Source organism: Oryctolagus cuniculus, chromosome 5 (assembly GCF_964237555.1).
Source record: "Oryctolagus cuniculus chromosome 5, mOryCun1.1, whole genome shotgun sequence".
NCBI lineage: Eukaryota > Metazoa > Chordata > Mammalia > Lagomorpha > Leporidae > Oryctolagus > Oryctolagus cuniculus.
In genome coordinates this window covers 53,058,140-53,079,203 of record NC_091436.1, presented here as the reverse complement: position 1 = coordinate 53,079,203, position 21,064 = coordinate 53,058,140, and the positions used below count along the sequence as shown (strand labels likewise).

The 21,064-nt window shown below is 36.6% G+C and overlaps 1 protein-coding gene across 3 annotated transcripts in view; it reads right to left on the bottom strand.

Moving 5' to 3' along the window:
* ROS1 (ROS proto-oncogene 1, receptor tyrosine kinase) overlaps positions 1 to 21,064 on the bottom strand; it is a 176,889-nt gene that overhangs the window by 49,593 nt on the left and 106,232 nt on the right. For all 3 annotated transcript variants that reach the window (XM_070073675.1, XM_070073674.1, XM_051855385.2), the window contains 8 exons: positions 17,582 to 17,784; positions 14,825 to 14,969; positions 13,849 to 14,081; positions 13,586 to 13,762; positions 10,020 to 10,188; positions 9,160 to 9,277; positions 5,135 to 5,325; positions 3,450 to 3,533 (listed from right to left, as the gene is read on the bottom strand). In XM_070073675.1, the coding sequence (XP_069929776.1) occupies positions 3,450 to 3,533; positions 5,135 to 5,325; positions 9,160 to 9,277; positions 10,020 to 10,188; positions 13,586 to 13,762; positions 13,849 to 14,081; positions 14,825 to 14,969; positions 17,582 to 17,784 (1,320 nt within the window). The remainder of the gene's footprint in view (positions 1 to 3,449; positions 3,534 to 5,134; positions 5,326 to 9,159; positions 9,278 to 10,019; positions 10,189 to 13,585; positions 13,763 to 13,848; positions 14,082 to 14,824; positions 14,970 to 17,581; positions 17,785 to 21,064) is intronic.

Below are 21,064 nucleotides of genomic sequence, written 5' to 3'. Positions count from 1 at the left end.
TAAATAAATCTTTAAAAAATAAAATAAAATAAATAAATCAAAGCAAACTTGCATAATAATTATTAATGAAAGAAACTCATTTCTAAATCTAGACATTTCTGGGTTATATTTGGTTTACTTAAAGGCATGCTTCAAGATAATGACATATTTTTAAAAAAATAAAAGAGTGCATATCCATTGCTGTTCATACACACATATTCAAATACATGGGAACATTATTAGAACGAAGTCCACCAAATAATGGTAGCAGTGCCACCCACAAGCTGATTGTTAAATCAAGAGTGACTTGTATTGTCTTCTTTGTACAAAAAGTTATTTTATAAGGATTTCAATGTTATTTTTAAATATGAAAATATAATTATGTCAATACAATCACCCATTTGTGCTAGAACATTGACTAGTACAAAATTTGAAAACAGAGAAGATGTTCTGAGATATGATTGTTATAATTTGAATTTTAGTTCATGGTAGCTTCTGTACGCAAAAGATTAGTTTTATTCAGCTGAAATTCCATCTGAGGGACCACCCAGGCAAAACTTAGTACCTCTGCTGATGCAAAGGTTTTTCAAATCTGAAATGCTGTCACCACATTCCCCCTTTAAAGTCCCAGTGCAAGTCCACCATCCCCAATGACACCTTCTTAGACCTCTGACACTTCTATTGATGTCTCATCTCTAAACTTAGAAGACCAGTTGCACTTACCAGTGCATCTCCTACATCACTGTTATGTGCATTTCACAGACTATTCCCTCTTGTTTTTATTAACACATAGTTTGTTATTTTCCTTTTCACACAAGTATATCTTATCTTCTTCATTATATGACAAACTCCTCAAGTCAACAATTGCATTTTATCACTTTATATTTCCTTCCACTCCTAGGTTAAGGCTGTGCATTTGGTATGACCACCCATCAAAGTAAAGAATGTTGATGCTTCTTTTAAAATTCTTGTTTCAATTTTATATTTATAATTAACACTGATTAGAACCCTCAGCACAACACAATTTTTAAAATAATTTATGACTTTTCATTACTTTAATAATTCATTTTTCTCATGCATTCACACACACCTACTAGTAAAACTACATGCACTGCTACTAAAAGCAAAGAACCAAATTAGCTTAGCTATAATCAAAAATCCATGAGTTCTGAACAAAATAAAGATCTTCAAGACCTGAGAATTTGATATCCATAGAATGTCTTGAAAACAAACTAGCTGGTCTGAAATTATCTCATATTCATCCAGTAGAGTCATGGATTTAAGCAATGGTGAAGAACAAGTAGGTGATGAACAAGCAGGGAAGCAAAGGTCAGATAAAGGATTCTTCGTGCACTACTTCCTCCCAGTAGGAGAGCAGACACGCAGTCAAGCCTATATGCCAACTGCCAAATATACTGCAGTCATATGCGTAATTCTGGAGGGACTGGCTTAGTGGCACAAACATCAGCTGTACAATACTTAGAACCTTGGAACCACAGGTTAAAATTCTGGCAAGGTCAGCTGAAATTTTTAGCTTTCCAAGTTAGCTGAAGGAGTTCTACCTATTATGTGCATGGGATCTATGAAAAGAAATCATTCACATTTTAAAGTGTTTTAGAGCATATAATTCCTATCAGTTTGGAGAAAGAACAAAGATTTAGAACTCTTAGCAAAACATTGGCTTTCTTTATCCTGAAAGAGTTCAACTTTATGTTTGAATCTTTTCTTCCAACTTTCCCTTATAACTTTTTAAGACATAGCTTCCTGAACTGTGCTTGAGTATTCTTTTCTGATAAGTATCATATCTTCCTTATAATGCTTCAGTGAGTCAGGGACTATTAACATCAGCAAACGAAAGGGGAGGTCATGTATGAAGGATCTTCAAAAACTTCGTGGAGAATTCATGTTATGAAAAACTATGCATGGATTTAATTTTTTGGCACCAAAATAAGAATCTTTTAATTTCATTTTCCATAAACTTTTTGAAGTACCTTACTATCTTATAACCAAAACCAGGACATTTTGGAGACTAAAAGTGATATTAATATTTATGTTTAAATAATAAGAATAAGCAGAATATGTGATCACTATGATCATCCTTTATTTGATTGTCCTTTTTGGGGTTAGCACTGTGTTTTCTCATCATTAAACTAAATCTTAAAAAAAGGAGGGAGGTACTTCTAGCACACTGACATAAGATGAATACTGTAAAATAGCCAACTTTATATTTACTTAGTCTAATTCTTCTGTTTTTCTGGTCATTTATAGATGGGCATAGATTTGAATAAGCAGGTTAGACATCTGAAGAGAGAGTAGATCCTACAAGACAGAACTGGCACTTCTGCAAAAGAAGCTCTGGTCATTCTAAATCAGGCTGTTTGTATGGAGACCAAAACGATCCTCACCACAGATTCTCACTGGCCTCCCATTAATCCTACACTTTTTTGGACTCAGTTATTTTTCTTTTATTTATTTATTATATTTATTTCAAACTATAAGCTATAAAATGCTAGATATGTAGCCAATAATAAACAAGTACTGTTTTTAAAAGAGCTAAAAGATGGTACCCTTAGAAGTAGTTTTATCTAAAGTACACCATGAACCATAAATACAGATCTATTTTTCATAGTTACCCTACATCAGAAAATAAGTCATGAAAGTTAGTGATTATGAAAGTCTAGTAACATTGTGACCTTTATGAACTTAATCAGGTCATGTTTCATGTAAAAGATTATATAAAGTAAAAGATATAAATCAATATAAATTAATCAGTATGATCAAATAAACAGTTTATTATCCATTTTTAAATCTATGGAGTAGGGGTTAGCCAAGCAGTTAAGAGGCCTGTGTCTCCGCTGGCATCCCATATGGGTGCCGGTTCTAGTCCTGGCTGCTCCTTTTCCAATCCAGCTCTCTGCTATGGCCTGGGATAGCGGTAGAAGATGGCCCAAGTGCTTGGGCCCCTGCACCCACAAAGGAGACCAGGAAGAAGCGCCTGGCTCCTGGCTTCAGATCGGCACAGCTTCGACCTTTGCGGCCATTTGAGGAGTGAAACAACAGAAGGAAGACCTTTCTCTCTGTCTCTCCCTTTCACTGCCTATAACTCTACCTCTCAAATAAATAAATAAAATCTTAAAAAAAAAAAAAAAAAAGAGGCCTGTGTCTCATGTCAGGGTTTGAGTCCCAGTTGCAGTCCTGACTGCAGCTTCTTGCTTATGTATACTCTGAGAGAGACAGCAGTGATGGTTCAAGTAATTGAGATGCTGCCGTTCACCTAATAGTCCAGAACTACAGTCCTGGCTCCCTACTTCAGCCTGAGCCATTCCCTAGCATTGCAAGTATTTGAGGAGTAAACCCATACAAGGGAGATCTCTCTGCAACTGTCTGTCTTTGTCTCTCTGTCTCTTTCACTCTCTACCTCTCAAATTAGTAAGTAAACTTTTAAATGAAACAAAATCTATGATACTTACCAAATGCCAAGGGGATTATAACAACCAGAAATATTCCAACTATAATAACAAGTATAAAACTTGTTTCAGGTATCCAGAAGCCATCTAATGATATAAAAGAGAAAAAAATTAATTTACAGAATAAAGTTAAACAGGCTCAGATCTACCTAAGCACATAAAGAGTGACATGCCAGAGCCTAGTGGACTTTTGAAAGCCAGTTGTTACACAGTAGTAGTTTGAACTCATACACAATGAGAGTGTTCATATCACAGGAAAGCAAAATCAAGGTTGTTTTTTTTTTCTTTTCTTATCCAGAAAGCCAGTTTACCAGCACACCACTGGAACACATGCACCCAATCTTCTACTTTAAAGTAGCTGATGATACATATATAATCTTTTCTGTGAATTTGGGACAAACTGAATATTATATAGTTGGAAATAATTTTGTAATATCTTCATACACACTAATTACACAGATATTAACCTCCAAAATATAAACATGGTTACTTTCTCATAGGTAATTTCTGTTCAGTAGAGAAGACAAACATGGCCTGCTGATCCAGTCTGGCTGCAGAAACTAGAAACTAGAATGACTTTTATATTTTTTAAGTAATATTTTCAAAAACAAGAATATATTACAGAAAACAAAAGGAGCTCACAATTGTTTGTCAAGCTCTTACATAGATATGTATATAATGCAATAAGAATGCTTTATGTTTTATATAGAATGTGTGTATGCAATGTTTAATAATTCATTTTCTCTAAGAAGCATCAGTTTAGCATTATAGTAAGTTCATTTAGGTTAGGTATTAAAGAATGAGAAGAATTTTAAGTTGGCAGAAGGACGGGAAAGGAAATCTCAGCTAAGGGGGTGCAGGGTAGGTAATGGGGGCCAAATAGAAGGCCGGAGAGCTAGTGACATAAAAGTTTTTTACAAGCCTGATATTGCTGTAGCATAGGGGCAAATATTAGGGAAAATGAATCACAATTGGAAGACAACCACAGAAGATCTTACAGGCCACACAGAAGTTTCTCACTGATTCTGAAGGCAGTGAATGAAAAATCATTTTGGGTATTCAGAGAGGCTAAGTAGTCTAGTTGGTGCTTCAGCTATATTAACTGTCAGAAGTGTGATAAAATTAAGAACACAGGCAAGAAATGATACTCAAATTAGGATAGCCAAGGTTCAAATAGCAAGCCAGAAACTCATCAGAGAGAAATTTAGATTGTGAAATCAATAGAACCCAGTGACTGAGAGAAAAATCAAACATAGCTGAGGCTTCCGGCCCGTGTGATTAGAAAGATAATACACCATGAACTAAAATCAGATGCACAATGGAAGAAGGAACTATTAGGGAAGTTAAAGAATAGATTTAGACCTCTTGTGTATAAAGTGAAAATACTAGGAACAGGATAATAAGGCTGGACAGATAAAGACCAGATTGTGGATAGCCTTGGAAGCCTCCTTAGGAGCATGGAATTGATGTGGCAGGCATAAAAGAGTAGGCCATTATTACTGAGAGGAAAGACTACATGATGGTGATGGTGTTTTAGTAAGATCACATCAGATGTATTGAATAGTTCAGTTAGAGTGGCTGATATGTTATACAGTCATTATAATTCTTACTAATGTTGAGAATATACCTACCAATATCACTGAACCTTTATGTATAACCTAGTTTTCTAGACAGACATTGTAACATACCTCCAGCTAGTAAAATATTCTCACTGATTCCACTATATTCACCAAATCCCAGGTTATTTGCAGCTGCAACTCTGAATTGAAATGTTCCTTTCAGGTTTTTAGATTTCCATGTGCAAATGCTGCTGCAGGATCCATTAAATGCCATCTTCCACCTCACATTCTGTTTTTGTGAATCATTTGCAGTGCCCTCTCTGCAAAAGCAACAGAGAAATACTAGATATAGAAAATATATGTGATAATATACGTGTTACCTCTAACTGCTCATGTATCATTTTATTGATAACTACAAAGAATCAGCTATTGCAAGTTGTACCCTTGAATCTCATTCACCTCACATGATCCGGTGACTGAACATGACATGCTTTTATAAAATCACTCTAGAGATGCACGAAGCCAAACAACTTAGTCCACCAAGAAGTTTATGAATAATCAATGGCTAACAGAAGTTGAAGATCATTTATTTACTATTTTCAAAATTTTTATTTTTACTTTACTTGAAAAGCAGAGAAACAGAAAGATGTTCCATCCACTGGTTCACTCCCCAGATGACCACAACAACCAAGGCTGGACCACACCAAACCAGAAGAACACATTTTTAGTCTCCCAAGTGTATGGCAGGGACCAAGTACTTCAGGCATCATCTCCTACCTCCCAGGATACACAGTATCAGAAGCTATTTTAGAAGTAGAGAAGCCAGGACTGTAACTAGACACTTCAGTATGGGATGCAGGTATTCCAAATGATGTAATAACCACTGAGTGAAAAAAAACCTTGCTCCCCTTTTCCTACTATAAGAATATGCAAACTATTTTCATAATTCCAAACACATAAAACAATTATAGGGGCCAGCACTGTGGCACACTGGATTAAAGTCTTGGCCTGCAGTGCCAGCATCCCATATGGGTGCCAATTGGAGATTGGGCTGCTCCACTTTCGATCCAGCTCCCTGCTAATGCACCTGGGAAAGCAGTAGAAGATAGTCCAAGTTCTTGGGCCCCTGTACTCATGTGGGAGATACAGAAGAGGCTCCGGCTTTGGTTCAGCCCAGCTCCAGCTGCTGCAGCCATATTGGGTAATGCATCAGCAGAAGGAAGACCTTTCTCTCTCTGTCTCTACTTCCCACTGTAACTTTTTCAAATAAGTAAAACAAATACTTTTTTAAAAAGCAATTATAATTTTTAACTGGGAAGTTTCTGTTTTTCTTAAGATTCATTCTGTAATTTGTTATTTATTTATACTATATCTGGAAAAAATACAGAATATAGAATGGATAAAGAAAGTGTGATAGTACCACTACCAATATTATCATAATGTTTGAGATTCTCAACCTCATTATTTCCTTGTGTATTGTCTACACTGTACTTCAAAGTCAATTTGTGTTGTTCTTTGGATGAAACAGGGAAAGAGAACAAGACTTGGATTCAGAAGGCATGAAGTAATAGCTTTAACAGAACCGCTGACTGAAGGCAAGCTTAAGGTCTTCTAATTATGGATTCTCTAATAGTGAAGAAAATTTCAAGTCTGAAACTTTCCAGAATGCAATGGTTTTAGGACTTGGTACCAATGCATAGTAAGTTTAGGGATGTGTAGTAGAAATTAGTTCTGCCCCTGCTAACTGAGGGGCCATCCTGAACTAGCAGCAAGATATGGAGGGCTCAACCTCAGGAGCAGCCATGAGTGTTGAAATCAAAAGGGAAGCAGCATTGATCCCAACTGTTTCCAGGGGCTAAGATCCTAGAGACCATCCTAGGTTAAAGCATTGTAACATCATGACATTTTGTGAAGTCTCATATTAAGCACTGGCAATTTCACTTTTCAATAAGTCTGATCCAAGAGGAAAAGGCCTCGAAAAAAAATGGCTTTTCACAGTTATTGCCACTGAGGAAGAGAATCAATATTTCTGCCATTGTTTCAGCATGTTGCATTTACAACACAATTTTTATTTACACATGTTTCATTGCATTGAGTCTTCACTATAACTTAGAGGTAAATAGCAGCATTCTCATTCTATAGATGAAAAAATTAAGTTCAAATATGGAAAAGAGCAAATATTTAAACACGATCTGTGCACAATATTGAATATTGTGCTCCCAAACGCATGTCCACTCAGATCCTGTGACTGTGACCTTGCTTGGAAATAGGGTTAAGGCAGAAGTAATTATGTTAAAATGAGATCATACTAGATTAGGATGGGCTATAATCCAATGACAGTGTCTTTATAAGTAAAGGAAGACTTGGACACAGATGCAAACAAGAACACCATCTGGTGATGGAGGCAGAGATTTGAGTGAGCATCTATAAGCAAGGAACATCAACGACTGCTGATAACCACCAGAAGCTAAAAAGAGGCAAGGAAGGATATCTCCTTAGAAACTTTAGAGATAGCACATTCTGACACCTTGATTTCACAGTTACAACCTTTAGAACTATAGGAAGTTCTAAGAAATTCTCCTGTTGTTGACTTAACAAATTGACACTCTTGTTTATGGTGTCAGTGATCTCCTTAGGCTCTAGTCATGAGTTTCCAAGGCTATGGAAGCCTTTTGAGTTCACCAACTCTGATCTTATTTAGACAAGGTCATAGTCGAAGTGGAAGTTCTCTCCCCCCTTCAGAGAAAGGTACCTCCTTCTTTGATGGCCCGTTCTTTCCACTGGGATCTCACTCTCAGAGATCTTCCATTTAGGTTTTTTGTTTTTGTTTTTGTTTTTTTTTCCCAGAGTGTCTTGGCTTTCCATGCCTCCAATACTCTCATGGGCTCTTCAGCCAGATCTGAGTGCCTTGGGGGCTGATTCTGGGGCCAGAGTGCTGTTTGGGACATCTGCCATTCTGTGAGTCTGCTGTGTATCCCGCTTCCCAACATTTTCATCAACAAGTATAGATCCCGACTAGTGTCCTACTTAAATAACTTATTTTGGGATATTAAAGTCAGAGCAATTTATTGCGTCATGCTATAGTCCTAACAATGGAGGCCCAGGGCAAGGATCATGTAAAGTGTATAGATGAAGCTATACACCTAAGGTCTCACTGAGGTGAACACACTGAAGGTATCCTGGCAAGAATTACCATGTGACCTGCTTGAACACAATTCCAGTCACAGACCACCAAGACAGTTCTGCAGGTCAGAATGCATTTTGTGCTGCATGAAAAACCTTAAGAGAAATTTTAAGAAGGTTTTGATTAGAAATAAGGTCAAGGAAATTCTCTAGCATGAGCAGGAAATTTTTTTAAGGTTATGAGAATGCCAGAGCAAGATGAAGCAAAAATAGATCTGAAACTCAAGTTGCCAGGATGATAATTATGGAAGTGACTTTTGTCCTTGGAGCATCTTAAAAAGTGGTTTCATAGTCCCGTGAGGGGAGTGTGTTCAGAATTTGGAATTCTTCCCTTGAGCTGGCATGAAATCAATCCTTGTGAGCCAGCTTTGACTCACTGAGCTCCCCACACTGGCCAGGTCTGAGGCTGCATGTGTTTATCAGCCGCTGGTTTTCATCGACAGCGCACTTTCAGTGCCCAGGAACACACTGCAAACTGTAGTCTTGACAACAGATAGGGAATCTTATGTGACCTACACACTTCAGTTCAATACATACTTTTAACCTAATTTCACATTCTGGAAAATACCTTGCATATTGACAGTTCTCACCATGAGGATTCACTTTGTTAAAATAAATTATCATTAGAAATGTACATGCATGTCATCATCTGACATCAAACATCTGCTCAGCTTCTTAAACAGAACAGATATTAAATATTGGATGCCAGAGCCAGGGGTTGCATGATTTTCATAAAATTATAATGTGCATTTACAGATTTCTGAAAATGATGCGCTCTGTCTTATAACTAGTAACCTAAGGCTGACCTCTAGGAATTGAGCAAAAGATGTAATGATGGACATAAGGTCCTTAAATGAAAGATCTTTTTTTGTTTATATATAAATACACTTTCATAAGCATTGTTACTTTTGATCATCTTACAACTGTTTTGTTCTGTGTAGTTTACAAAACACTTCTCCAAACAGACATACCTGATCTCAAGGATATAGTACAAAAGTCTACTTCCATTATCTTCAGCTTGTTCCCAATGTATTGAGTTTTCACTCCCTTCTAATAATTTAGGAGTGCCTGGTTTACTTGGAACTCCAGCTATGAGGTGAAAAGAGGAAATAGTGATTGATATATTAGAAGTATAATTTTGCATTGATATCTTTCTACAGAAAATGTTTACTAACAGAAAAGGCAAATACATTAAAGAACATTTTTAAACATCCTGCCTGTTATGCCACAGCAACAGTCCCGTTTTGAAACATTTGGATATGACTACGTATTTTTAAATGAGTACCTGAATCTTTGATTTGTTATAGATTAGATGGACTCATGATAGAATTAACAATATGGCTCAGTTTTACACAAACCAAGTAATAAATACAAATAAAGGAAACTTTCACAAGCTCTGGGGCACTTTCCCTTCATTCTAATAGGGTTCAATTATGGGTGAGTTTCAGAGCACTAATTGAATAGACTGGTTAGATTTTTCAATTTCAGTTTCTGGAATACAGTAGTCACTTTACAAGTATTTGTTGCATACTCAGTAATACTATTTTTATTTAGTCTTCACTGAAAAATACCATTGTTAAACAAGAAATCAGAATACTAAAAGGAGAAATAATTTAATAATTTTTCCCAGTTTGGAATGCTGAAAAACCAAGGCACAATTATTTTATTATTGCCTGGAAGAACTCTTGAGTCTTCAATTTATTCACTCAAGCTCTAGAAATAATAATGTAAAGTGTGCTTTTTTAAAGAAAATTTTCAAGCTCTAGGATTGGTGAAATAAGTGATGAGGAAAGAACTAAGTTTTCCAAAGGGTGGTAACTATAGTACTCACCTTTTGTCTTAAAGCTCTCTGGAGGTGAGGTGCTGTTTTCTCCTGTTGTATAAACCACCACTACTCGGACATTATAAGAAGTGTAAGGTTGGAGATCAGTGATGTTACAGACATAAGTATGACCTTGGCTGCATGAAGTTTTAACATGGTAAAACTCATTGTATCTCCACTATAAAAAGAAGTCTAAATTAATGTTTTTGTTTTCTTAAAACAATCTTCCTTAAACACAGAAATATGCAGGCCCATAGCAAGTGATTAAACCTTAAGTCTACTTTATATTAAAGAATCTTCACCACCTATAGCTGTTGTACTTTTTATGACAACTACAATGAACATGATGACAGTTCTTAAGATGAGCCCTAGGTGGGAAATGCACCTCTGACTCCATAGCATCAGGGAAAATTCAGAGCTGTGATGCTCCAGAATCTCCAAAAATGGATCCCTACAATAACTGAGGATGGCCATGGATGCAAGTTTACAGCCCAGGAACAGCGATGCCATCAACTTCAGGGATTTACTAATTCCAAAATAATATTTGTATTCTTTGAAGAAGTCCATAGTGACTTTCAAACATAAACATTTAGGTTTTACCTCCTAACGCTCTCACCAGATATGTGACAATATCCTTACTTTTACACATAGGAAGCCTAGATCTCTAAAAGAAAGAATTTTTTGTCCATTATCATGTAGCTCCTAATTAACAGGGTTAGAAAAATACAGGAAATCTTGTTTTCATTCCCCTTTAAATTTCAGCTCTCTGCAACTTCTTTCTTTTAAAAAGTTCATGTATTCAGATCCTTAATATCATTTTTTAAAATGGTGATTGCTTTTCACTTAACATCCAAATCAGGAAAGACAGAGGATGTGGCATTTTGTCAAGGGTTCTTGGTGTATTTTTCCTAGTAGAGTTTCCTAGGAAGGTCAGTTTCCATAAATAAACTTTGCTTTACATCTCCTTTTTCATTTAGCATTCACAAGGTCACATCATTTCATCATTTCATTAGATGGACACCTTATAATAGTTTCCTATTCAATTAGGAATGACCTTTTATAGCACCTTCAGGGAGTGGACCACCATATAACACACTGGAAAGGAGAAAAGGGGATGGAGGACAGAAAAAGAGGAAAAAAACAGAAATGTTTTTTGATGTTGGGGACATTATTTGCACTAAAGGCATAAGTGTATCACTCATACTGAGACAGATAACATAATGAAACAGATACAGTGAATCTATAATATTCACTCTGAAACTTCCAAGAGAAAAGATTAATTCCTGCCCAAAAACAAAAAAATCTTAGCTCTTTTTGCTCTTTCCTTCTTAATGATCTGTCATAGAAATTACCTCAAAGCAGTAATCTAGGTAATCCAACATTCCATACCATCCAGAAATTATCAGAGCTCCTGCAAATGTTGGGGAGATGTCTGACTGAGGGTACTGCTGGAAACGACAGAGTATTGGCTTCCCTACAGCAATGAATGTTCTGGGCAGACCACCAACATGGAGTGGTGCCATGGACTAGGCCAGTAAATCACAAGGGAGTCAGGACCTTCCATTTGTCAGAGGCCAACAAGTGCAGAGGTGAAGGCTGCCCCAGGGGAATTTTAGAATTGTTTGGGTAGGAATTGGCTAATATGTCTCAGAGACTGTAACTTCAGAAACTTTTGGGTTTGGCAGGGGTTTTCTTCGGCAGCTGAGAAAAAAAATTTTAATAAAGAGTATGAAAATAATTATCAAAGCAAAATAGATGGTTTCTCTCCATTCGTAAATAGAATATGTTTTTCTTCTATGCGGTGTTGTGATTTTTAAGTCTATGGAAAATAAGATTTAAATAGAAACTTGGCCTTATGTTCTACTTCTTCATTTTCCAGATAAAGAAAGTTTCAAGGAAAACAAATATAAACTTAAAGTTTACCCTTTTATTCTTCTTTCCTTTCTAAAATAATTAATAATTAAAAAGACAAATTCACCCTCATTGCCCATTTCTCAGAGTTTCAATATGGAGTTATGATAGCATGTCCAGTTGTCTTTTCATTATGAAGCAGTTTCAAGTTGCTCAGAAAAGTTTACTAACTAGAAGTCACTCCCCAATCTCAAAACCACAGTTTTCACGTGCTCTCATCAACTAATACTTGTAGATGGCTAGATGTAGAAATCACTCTATCTTCCATTTTCATCTTCATGCTTTTCTGAACATGTGGTGAGCAAGTGTAAAAACATGTGGTGAGCAAGTGGAGAAACAAAAAGCATTGCATGAAAGCGTTGCTGTCCTTTGCTCCAAACTTTGAAAGTGTGATGGCTGACCTCATGACTCACATTCCTTCCACAGACTACACTCAGGTAGGACTGTAAGGGTGAGTCAGTCCTGTGGTTATTTTCTGCATATCTGGGGTATCTACTCATTCACGGCTTCTGACTCTGTCTTCTCATCAGTGAATGAGAAGCTGGGGCATCATCATTTGTAAGCATCATCATCATCTCTCATTTCATTTCTTCCATCTAGGAACCAACCATTACATCCCCCTCTCCTTGACTTTGGACTGAAATGCATTAGTCTTATTTAAATCAATGTCTGTAAAAATGCACTCTTCCAATTTCTTCAATTTAAGTGCATTTTTATAAGTTGACTATTTTTAAAAAAGGCAACAAATCATCAGAAATATGACCAAGAGAAAAGTCCAATTAAACTATGGCTTTTAGTTTGCTCAATTAAATATTCAGTGATGTTCTATATTTTAATAGTTTTTACCTAAAAAGTACAAGGTAATAAGAAATATCATATATAATAAATTTTAAAAACAATTTTCTTTTAAGGAAATAGTGAGGCCATGACTATATTGATTTGTTTTTAAGTTACCACTAAAATAAAACACTCCTAACCAATCTTTCCAAATTCATAGACTTATATAAGCCCATATATAGGCCTCTATATTTACAACATACCATATAATCATAGAAATAACAAGTAGCAGTTATAAAACTTAACAGTCTGTTCTAATTGTTTCACTATAAAAGCCAATGGAGGCTTCCCTAAGCAGTGAGTTAATAAGATCCACTAATTCCTTAAAATCAGCAGTTATTTTTATATTGGTTAAAGCATAAAGAGTTTGGATAAAAACCAGTTAAAATTTACAAAGCAAGATCTAATTAATTTAGGATAAACTAGTTTCATACTTTGCTTCTTTCCTGTTACTGCCCTCAAATGGTTGAAAGGATGTTTCTAAAGAGGCTTTGGTTTTTTGTTTATTCATTCTTTGTTTTATGGGAGTATTTTCATGAAATTTAATACAGAGAAACATGCTGATAACATCTAAACTAAGCAAAATGTTATGAAGTTAGTAAAATGTAATTTCCACTATTTTACATGGAGCCTTGTAGGAAAAAATTTCTCCAGGAATTTCTCCCATCAGAGGTTAGTCTAGATAATTTACTGCTTCTACATGCCAAACCTACATCAACGAATGTTGCCAAACAAATTGGTGATTTACTCAACAGAATGCTCTAGACACATGAAGACCTCCCAATTTATTTTAAATCATAAAATAAATGTTTTCACAAAAAGTCTACCTTCTGGAGTTCAAACCAAAATCGGACAAGGTTAACATTAGATGGAGCTTTCCAATCTAATTGTAGACTAGTGTTCTCTGGAACCAAGGCATAAGGTTTTTCTGGTGTGTCGAACATTTTGACAGTGACAGGATGACTCTCAGTACACCACATTTCCTCCGAGTGACAGGCTAGAACCTTTTTGTAGAAAAAAAAAATCACTTAACCTTTTCAGAATCATGTTCTTGAGAATGTCAATAAACAGAGCCCTATACACTCTGTACCTTTAACACATATTGCTGTCCACCAGACAGTCCAGGAACAAGGAAAGCAAGCCTTCCATTTGGAAATTCGCTCTGTCTTCGAGGAGTCTCAGGAATTCGAGCCAGATGTGAGATTGCCAACTGATAGCGGACTGACTCCTTAGGACCATTTGGCTTGTGAGATTCTCTCCAGGATATAAGGAGGCTGGTGTCTGATAGTACGGTAGCATTAATGAGAAAAACTGCCTCTGGTACTGAAATAAAGAATAATGAATGATAAGGGATTCTGCAACCATACTGAAAGGTGGGAAGAAATGAGGGAGCCTTAGCTGAGGAAAAATCATATCACGTGGGTAGAATGAGTAACAGAAGCTCAGAAGAAAAACCAACCTCTTACAGAATGATAAGTTTACAAGGAGCCTGAAAGGCTTATTTTTGCCCAATGACCATTCTCTGACTCCAGCTCAATGACATGGCCAATGATGAACAAACTCATTCTGGTGACTATTGTGACTATCATCAGAGATGTCTAAAAGAACTGCATCACTTCATTATAATCATCACATTTACAGATCCTAGACCTATTTTCTTTAAGGGACTGATGTCATAATACTTTAAATCTCAATGGCCTCAATACACTTCCCACAGAGTAAGGCTTGGTTTCCCTTCATTTCATCTCACATTGACAGACATAGGAATGCATGGGAAGAGAGTGACACTATGTGGTAAGACCCAAGAATGTGTCTCTTGGTCAAACTACTGATTCTACTGTTTTCACTTTCAAGTAGATTTCCACTTTGGTAGAATATTATTCATCATCTTCAGGAGTTAGAGTACAAGTCAGGTCATTAGAATATTTTTCTACAGATACATTTTTCTTATTAAATTTAAAAATGCACTAATAAAGGTTACTTAACATTTGTATAAAATATACACATTCATTTCACATATAACACACAATTCTACTCCAGGAAACCATAGCAAATCCACAACTCACCTCCACTTTCAGTTTTACCCCAAATCTCCTTTCCCATAGGTGACTGTTCCAAAGGATCTGAATAATAATTCTTCACAGCTATCTGTATCACATATGTTGAAAATGGTTGTAAACCTTCAATAAGGGCTATCTTGTCCTGAAATTCCTGCAATTAATTTTCAAAATGAATACCTCATTCATATATTTTATACAAATGGGTAGAAAGCATTTAATCAACATGGGAAAAATTGAAAAATGCCAAATAATTAATTTATCTTAAAATTATTCATTATTAATAACAATGTCACTTCCTAATCAACCCACACATGAGTTGTTTTGGTATCTTCCAGAATAAATGCCAATGATCAGCAGGCCTCAGCAAATTTTGTGGCATAACTCAATTCAAATAGGAAGGTAAATAACAGAAGACTATTTTGTTAGCATTACACTGGAAATTCAACAAGATGATATTGTAAGGCTGTGACACATGAGTAAATACAATAAAAGATTAAGCTATATAATTTAAAAATTATTAGAAATAAAGTTTATAGGACCAGCATTGTAGTGTAGCAGGTAAAGCCACCGTCTGCGACAGTGGCATCCCATATGGGTGCCTGTTCATGTCCCAGCTGCTCCACTTTCAAACCAACTCCCTGATAATGCTCTTGGAAAAAGCAATGAAAAATGGCCAAAGTGTTTGGGCTTCTGCCATCCATGTGGGAGACCCAGATAAAGCTCCTAGCTCCTGGCTTTGGCTTGGCTCAGCAAGGGCTGCTGTGGCCATCTGGAGACTGAACCAGCAGGTGGAAGGTCTCTCTCTCTCTCTCTCTCTCTCTCTCTATATATATATATATATATGTATATATATAGAATATATAGAATATATTTTATATATTAAAATATAATAGAGGCCGGCGCCGCGGCTCACTAGGCTAATCCTCCGCCTAGCGGCGCCGGCACACCAGGTTCTAGTCCCGGTCGGGGCATCAGATTCTGTCCCGGTTGCCCCTCTTCCAGGCCAGCTCTCTGCTGTGGCCCGGGAGTGCCACAGCAGAGTGGAGGATGGCCCAGGTGCTTGGGCCCTGCACCCCATGGGAGACCAGGAAAAGCACCTGGCTCCTGGCTCCTGCCATCGGATCAGCGCGGTGCTCCAGCCGCAGCGTGCCGGCCGCGGCGGCCATTGGAGGGTGAACCAACGGCAAAAGGAAGACCTTTCTCTCTGTCTCTCTCTCTCACTGTCCACTCTGCCTGTCAAAAAAAAATACATATATATAATAGAGCCTAGGGAGATTTCTGACGCCATAAACAAGAGTGTCAAATTGTTAAGTCAACAACAGGAGTCACTGTGTACTTACTCCTTATGTGGGATCTCTGTCCTTGATGTGTTGTCCAATGTGAATTAATGCTATAACTAGTACTGAAACAGTATTTTACACTTTACGTTCTGTGTGGGTGCAAACTGATGAAATCTTTACTTAATATATACTAAATCAATCTTCTGAATATAAAGATAATTGAAAATGAATCTTGATATGAATGGAATGGGAGAGGGAGCGGGAGATGGGAGGGATGCGGGTGGGAGGGAAGTTATGGGGTGGGAGCCATTGTAATCCATAAACTGTACTTTGGAAAATTATACTTACTAAATAAAAGTTTTAAAAAAGTTATATTTGAATGTAAAAATATATATATTTAAAATAAATAATTTTTTTAAAAATGAAATAAACTTTAAGGGAGCAAAAAAGATTTTACTTAGACCAATGGTTCTCAACTGTTACTGTAATTTGGAATATTCTGATAAGTTTCAAGGATTGATAATGCCTGTTTGGGTTTCATCCCCAACAGAGATTCTGACAGAATTGCCTTATTAGACCCATATTAATCAATGTAAAGACAATACAATAGATTAGCTCTAATAACAGAAGTGCTCAATGCCTCAAACCCAATTTTGGTTGGTAAATGATTCAGCATGTCTCTGAAGTGACAGCTTTTAGAAATTTGTAAAGAAAGGTTAAAATAGATGAAAGAGGGAAAAAGTCACACATAGTTTATGGCAAAGCGTATGGTGCTTGATGTCCAATAGACAATGGTCAATTTTACCTTTTCAATTGGTAAATTGAAGCCAAAGAAGATAATGAATGCAGATGATTCCATCACTAGGATAAATGAATCACTAAAGTTAATAATGAATGACTACTGACAATTCATTCATTCACTCAAGAAATATCCAGTGAGTGCTAGACAGTGCCAAGTATCAGGTGAGGTGCTAGAGCTACAATGATGAATAATACTAGACACAGTGCTTGGATAACAGAGCATTTCAAGACATACAGGAATGGCAGACAAAACATAACACACAATTCTTATATTAGATTAATGCAATGGAGAAGAGGCTTATGGCATTGTCTTTCATTTCCAATTCATTTCTTATTCCTCATTTTTCAGTCTCCTGGATAGGCCACAAAAACAAGTCTCTATCACTCTCAGGTATTGATAATCAGTGATGGGAACAAACCCGATTCTTTCAGGATACTCAAGAAATTGTTTCCATGGCAATCTATCAGCTCATCAATGTCAATCTACTTCCTTGAAGCTTAATTCCAGACAAGAAGACTAGAACACTGTATGTTCTGACAAAAAAAAACTGGCTGTAAGAATTTGCATAATACTGCATTTCAGAACACATGTGAAATACTTTTCTGTAATTGATAATTCTATATCCAAACAAATGAATCTTGTGAAAAAAAAAAAAACAAAGACCACTAGCTCCAATCTTACCAGCATTCTATATTTCCAGCCAGAGCTGTTTTTCTCATCCTTAACTTCTGTGTAATAAACCATGTATGTTGGAGTAGGGCTGGTGATGCCGTACCATGTGAGGTTTGTCTTGGCAGGAGGTAATCTAATTGTGATGCTAGTGTTAGTGGCATTAAGTATAGTTGGTTCTTCAATGTCCAAGGATAGAGACAGAAATGCCTTATCTAAAACAAACAAAAAAATAAATATACACATCCATATGTATATGAGAGGAACAGCAACTTTTTTAAACATCAAAGGTAATAGCAAAGGCTAGAAAGAAATTTGTAAAACATGAATAACATTTGCTTGTGAGGATAAATATGAACATGATTTTTTTTTGAAGAATCAAAAATGGCTGCATCTTGACACTGTGTGTGACAGACACTGCTAGATTCTACCCAATATTCTCTGGCTATTTGTCAAATTTATGTCTGATAGTGTTTAGTATGCCATGCCCAGAGGAAAACACTCCATTTCTGGAGTTCAATGGCAGCTGGGGCAATTTTGTGACACATACAGTCTGGCACTGAGATGTAATGTGAGTGGCTGCTCAATGGACTTTCACATTCTGCCCAACCCTTCACATAGGCAGTTTCCTTGGGCTAGAATGATCTTCCTCACCTACAAACCCTTACTTACGGCTCAGTTCTTGCATCATCTTGCTTCCTAGTTAACCCAGAGGAGGAGCATCTCCTTTGTGTTCCCAACACACCTCCAGAGTTCTTCTATCACATCACCAGTCATTTTAATTTTGGCTTTCCTTTTCCTTTTAGTGCTTTTTTTCCTTTATCTGTCACTAGAATGTAGCCACTTGGGCTGAAACTGTGTTTGATTTATCTTTGTTCCTTCAGAGACTCAGGAGGGTTCCTGACACATGAGGTACTTAATAAATGTTGTTGGTCTGTATTAATTTGTACTCTCAGAATATAAAATGCATCCATTGCATTCAAAAAGTAAAGAGATTATAAAGAAAATGTCTAAGTCCTAAATGACTTGACCAAACAGCTCCATCACTCACTGACCTTATGCCCTGGGGAAGGTTACTCCAGCTCTTCTGTAAACAAAGACCACAACCAGTTTCACAGATATTTATTTATTAATCTATTGCTTGTACATAGGAGAGTTCTCTCTGACTTTCTGACTTTCAAATAAATACAAAATAATACACATTTTTTAAAATAAACTTCAGCTATTACTATCATCATTAGTGAGACCATAGAAAAATTAAGGAACATATAATGCTTGACTGATTTATGGATTCTAAAATCATAAAAGAATGATTAAGATTAGAACCACATGGGACTGGCACTGTGGTGTAGTGGGCTAAGCTTCTGCTTGGAGCACTGGCACCCCATATGGATGCCAGGTTGTGTCCAGGCTACGCCTCTTCCAATCCATCTTTCTGCTACGACCTGGGAAAGCAGAAATTGGCCCAAGTCCTTGGGCCCCTGCACTTGTGTGAGAGACCTGGAAAAAGCTCCTGGCTCTTGGCTTCAGATTGGCACAGCTCCAGCTGTTACAGCCACTTTGGAAGTGAACCAGCAGATAGAAGACCTTTGTCTCTGTCTTTCCCTCCTTCCGTCTATAACTCTTCCTCTCAAATAAATAAATAAATCTTTAAAAAATAATATTAATACAACATCATGAATTTCCTGCAACAGGGAATAACCGAAGGAGCTTGTGAACCTAATTTGAAAACATTTGAAAGGCACGGAGGTGTGGAGAAGGGTAATTTCACCAAAGTTACAAAATAGGCCATTCTCCAGTTCAGTCAACATTTATCCAAGAGTACCAAATTTCTGCAAATTTCAGGTCGTTTAGATTATGATAATGGGATGGTCATGTTAACAACCAAAGTAACAATGTGATTCAATGGTCATTGCTACTTTTTTCACTTGCTGTTTTTATTTAATGGATATGGTATGACATATTGAAGTGTTGGAAATATGATTAATGACAGGAAAACAAGTTTTCCCCATGTTTTCTCTTTAGCTTTTATCTCACATATTTCAAAGATTTAAACGCCTATGGAGAAAAGGGAGCAATGTAACTGGTAATTGCTTAAGATTTCCAGCAGATGGAGGTAAAGTACTCTTAATGTACCTAGAAAGTTTCAAAATAAAATGACTTTCTTCAAAGAAAATAATGAGAATATTACATTAATCATATTTTAATGAGTTCCTGTTACGAAAACTCCTGCTACTTAGTACTTCTATTTTTGGGGTTGTGCATGTATTTGCTTTTGTGCACACATGTATATTAGTGCGTGTGCATGTATGTGTTCTTGTTTGTGTGTGGTAGGTTGTATGTGTGTGTTATTCAACTTCAAAAAGATATTGCATGGACTTTTTAAAATAGACTTTATTCATGTAGTATAGTTTTAGATTGACACAAAATTGAGATGAAGGTACAAAGATTTCCCATTTAACTCCCACCTCACACATGCACAGACTCCCCCACCAGCAATAGCTTCTACAAGAATGACACATTTGTTGGAATCCATATTGATACATCAGTGTCACACAAATTCCATAGTTCATATTAGGATTTACACTTCCGTTGTACATCTTACAGGTTTGGACAAGGGTATAGTGACGTGTCCACAGTACAAATTCAGACAGAGCAGTCTTACTGCCATAAAAATCTCTTTGCCTAGTCATTCCTCCTTCCCCTATCCCACCCCAGAAAGCAATGATCTTATCATTGCCTCTACAGTTTTTACTTTTCAAGAATGTCATGTGATTAGAATCCTACAGTTTGTAGTCTTTTCAAATGAATTCTTTCACTTATTACTTATATGTATCTAAGTTTCTTCCATACTTTTTCATGGCTTCATATCTCATTTCTTTTTAACTCTAGATAGTGTCCATTGTTTAAAAGTATTAAAGTTTATTTATGCATTCATCTACGAAAGGACATCTTAATTGCTTTCAAGTTTTGGCAATTATAAATAAAGTTTTTATAAACAACCATGGACTGGTTTTTGTACAGAGATATATTTTCAATTCATTTAAGTAAGTACAAGGAGCATGATTTATGGATCATACACTAAGATTCTGTTTGGTTTTCTAAGAAACTGCCAAATTGGAGTGCCAATTCAAGTCCCAGCTGGTACGAATCTAATCCAGTTTTTCCTGATAATGCACCTGGGAATGCAGCAAAAGTCAGCCCAAGTGAATGGGCCCTTGCCACCCATGGGGGAGACCAGGATGGAGTACCTGCCTCCTGACTTCAGCATGGTCCAGCCTTGGCTGTTGCAGTCATTTGAGGAGTGAACCAATGAATGGGAAGATTCTCTCTCTCTCTCTCTCTCTCTCTCTCTCTCTCTCTCCTGTTAGTCTGCCTTTCAAATAAATCTTTTTTTAAAAAAAGAAATTGCCAAGCTGTTTTCCAAATTGTCTGTACCAGTTTACATTTCCACCAGTGATCATAAGTAACTATTATTTAACATCCTTGCCAATA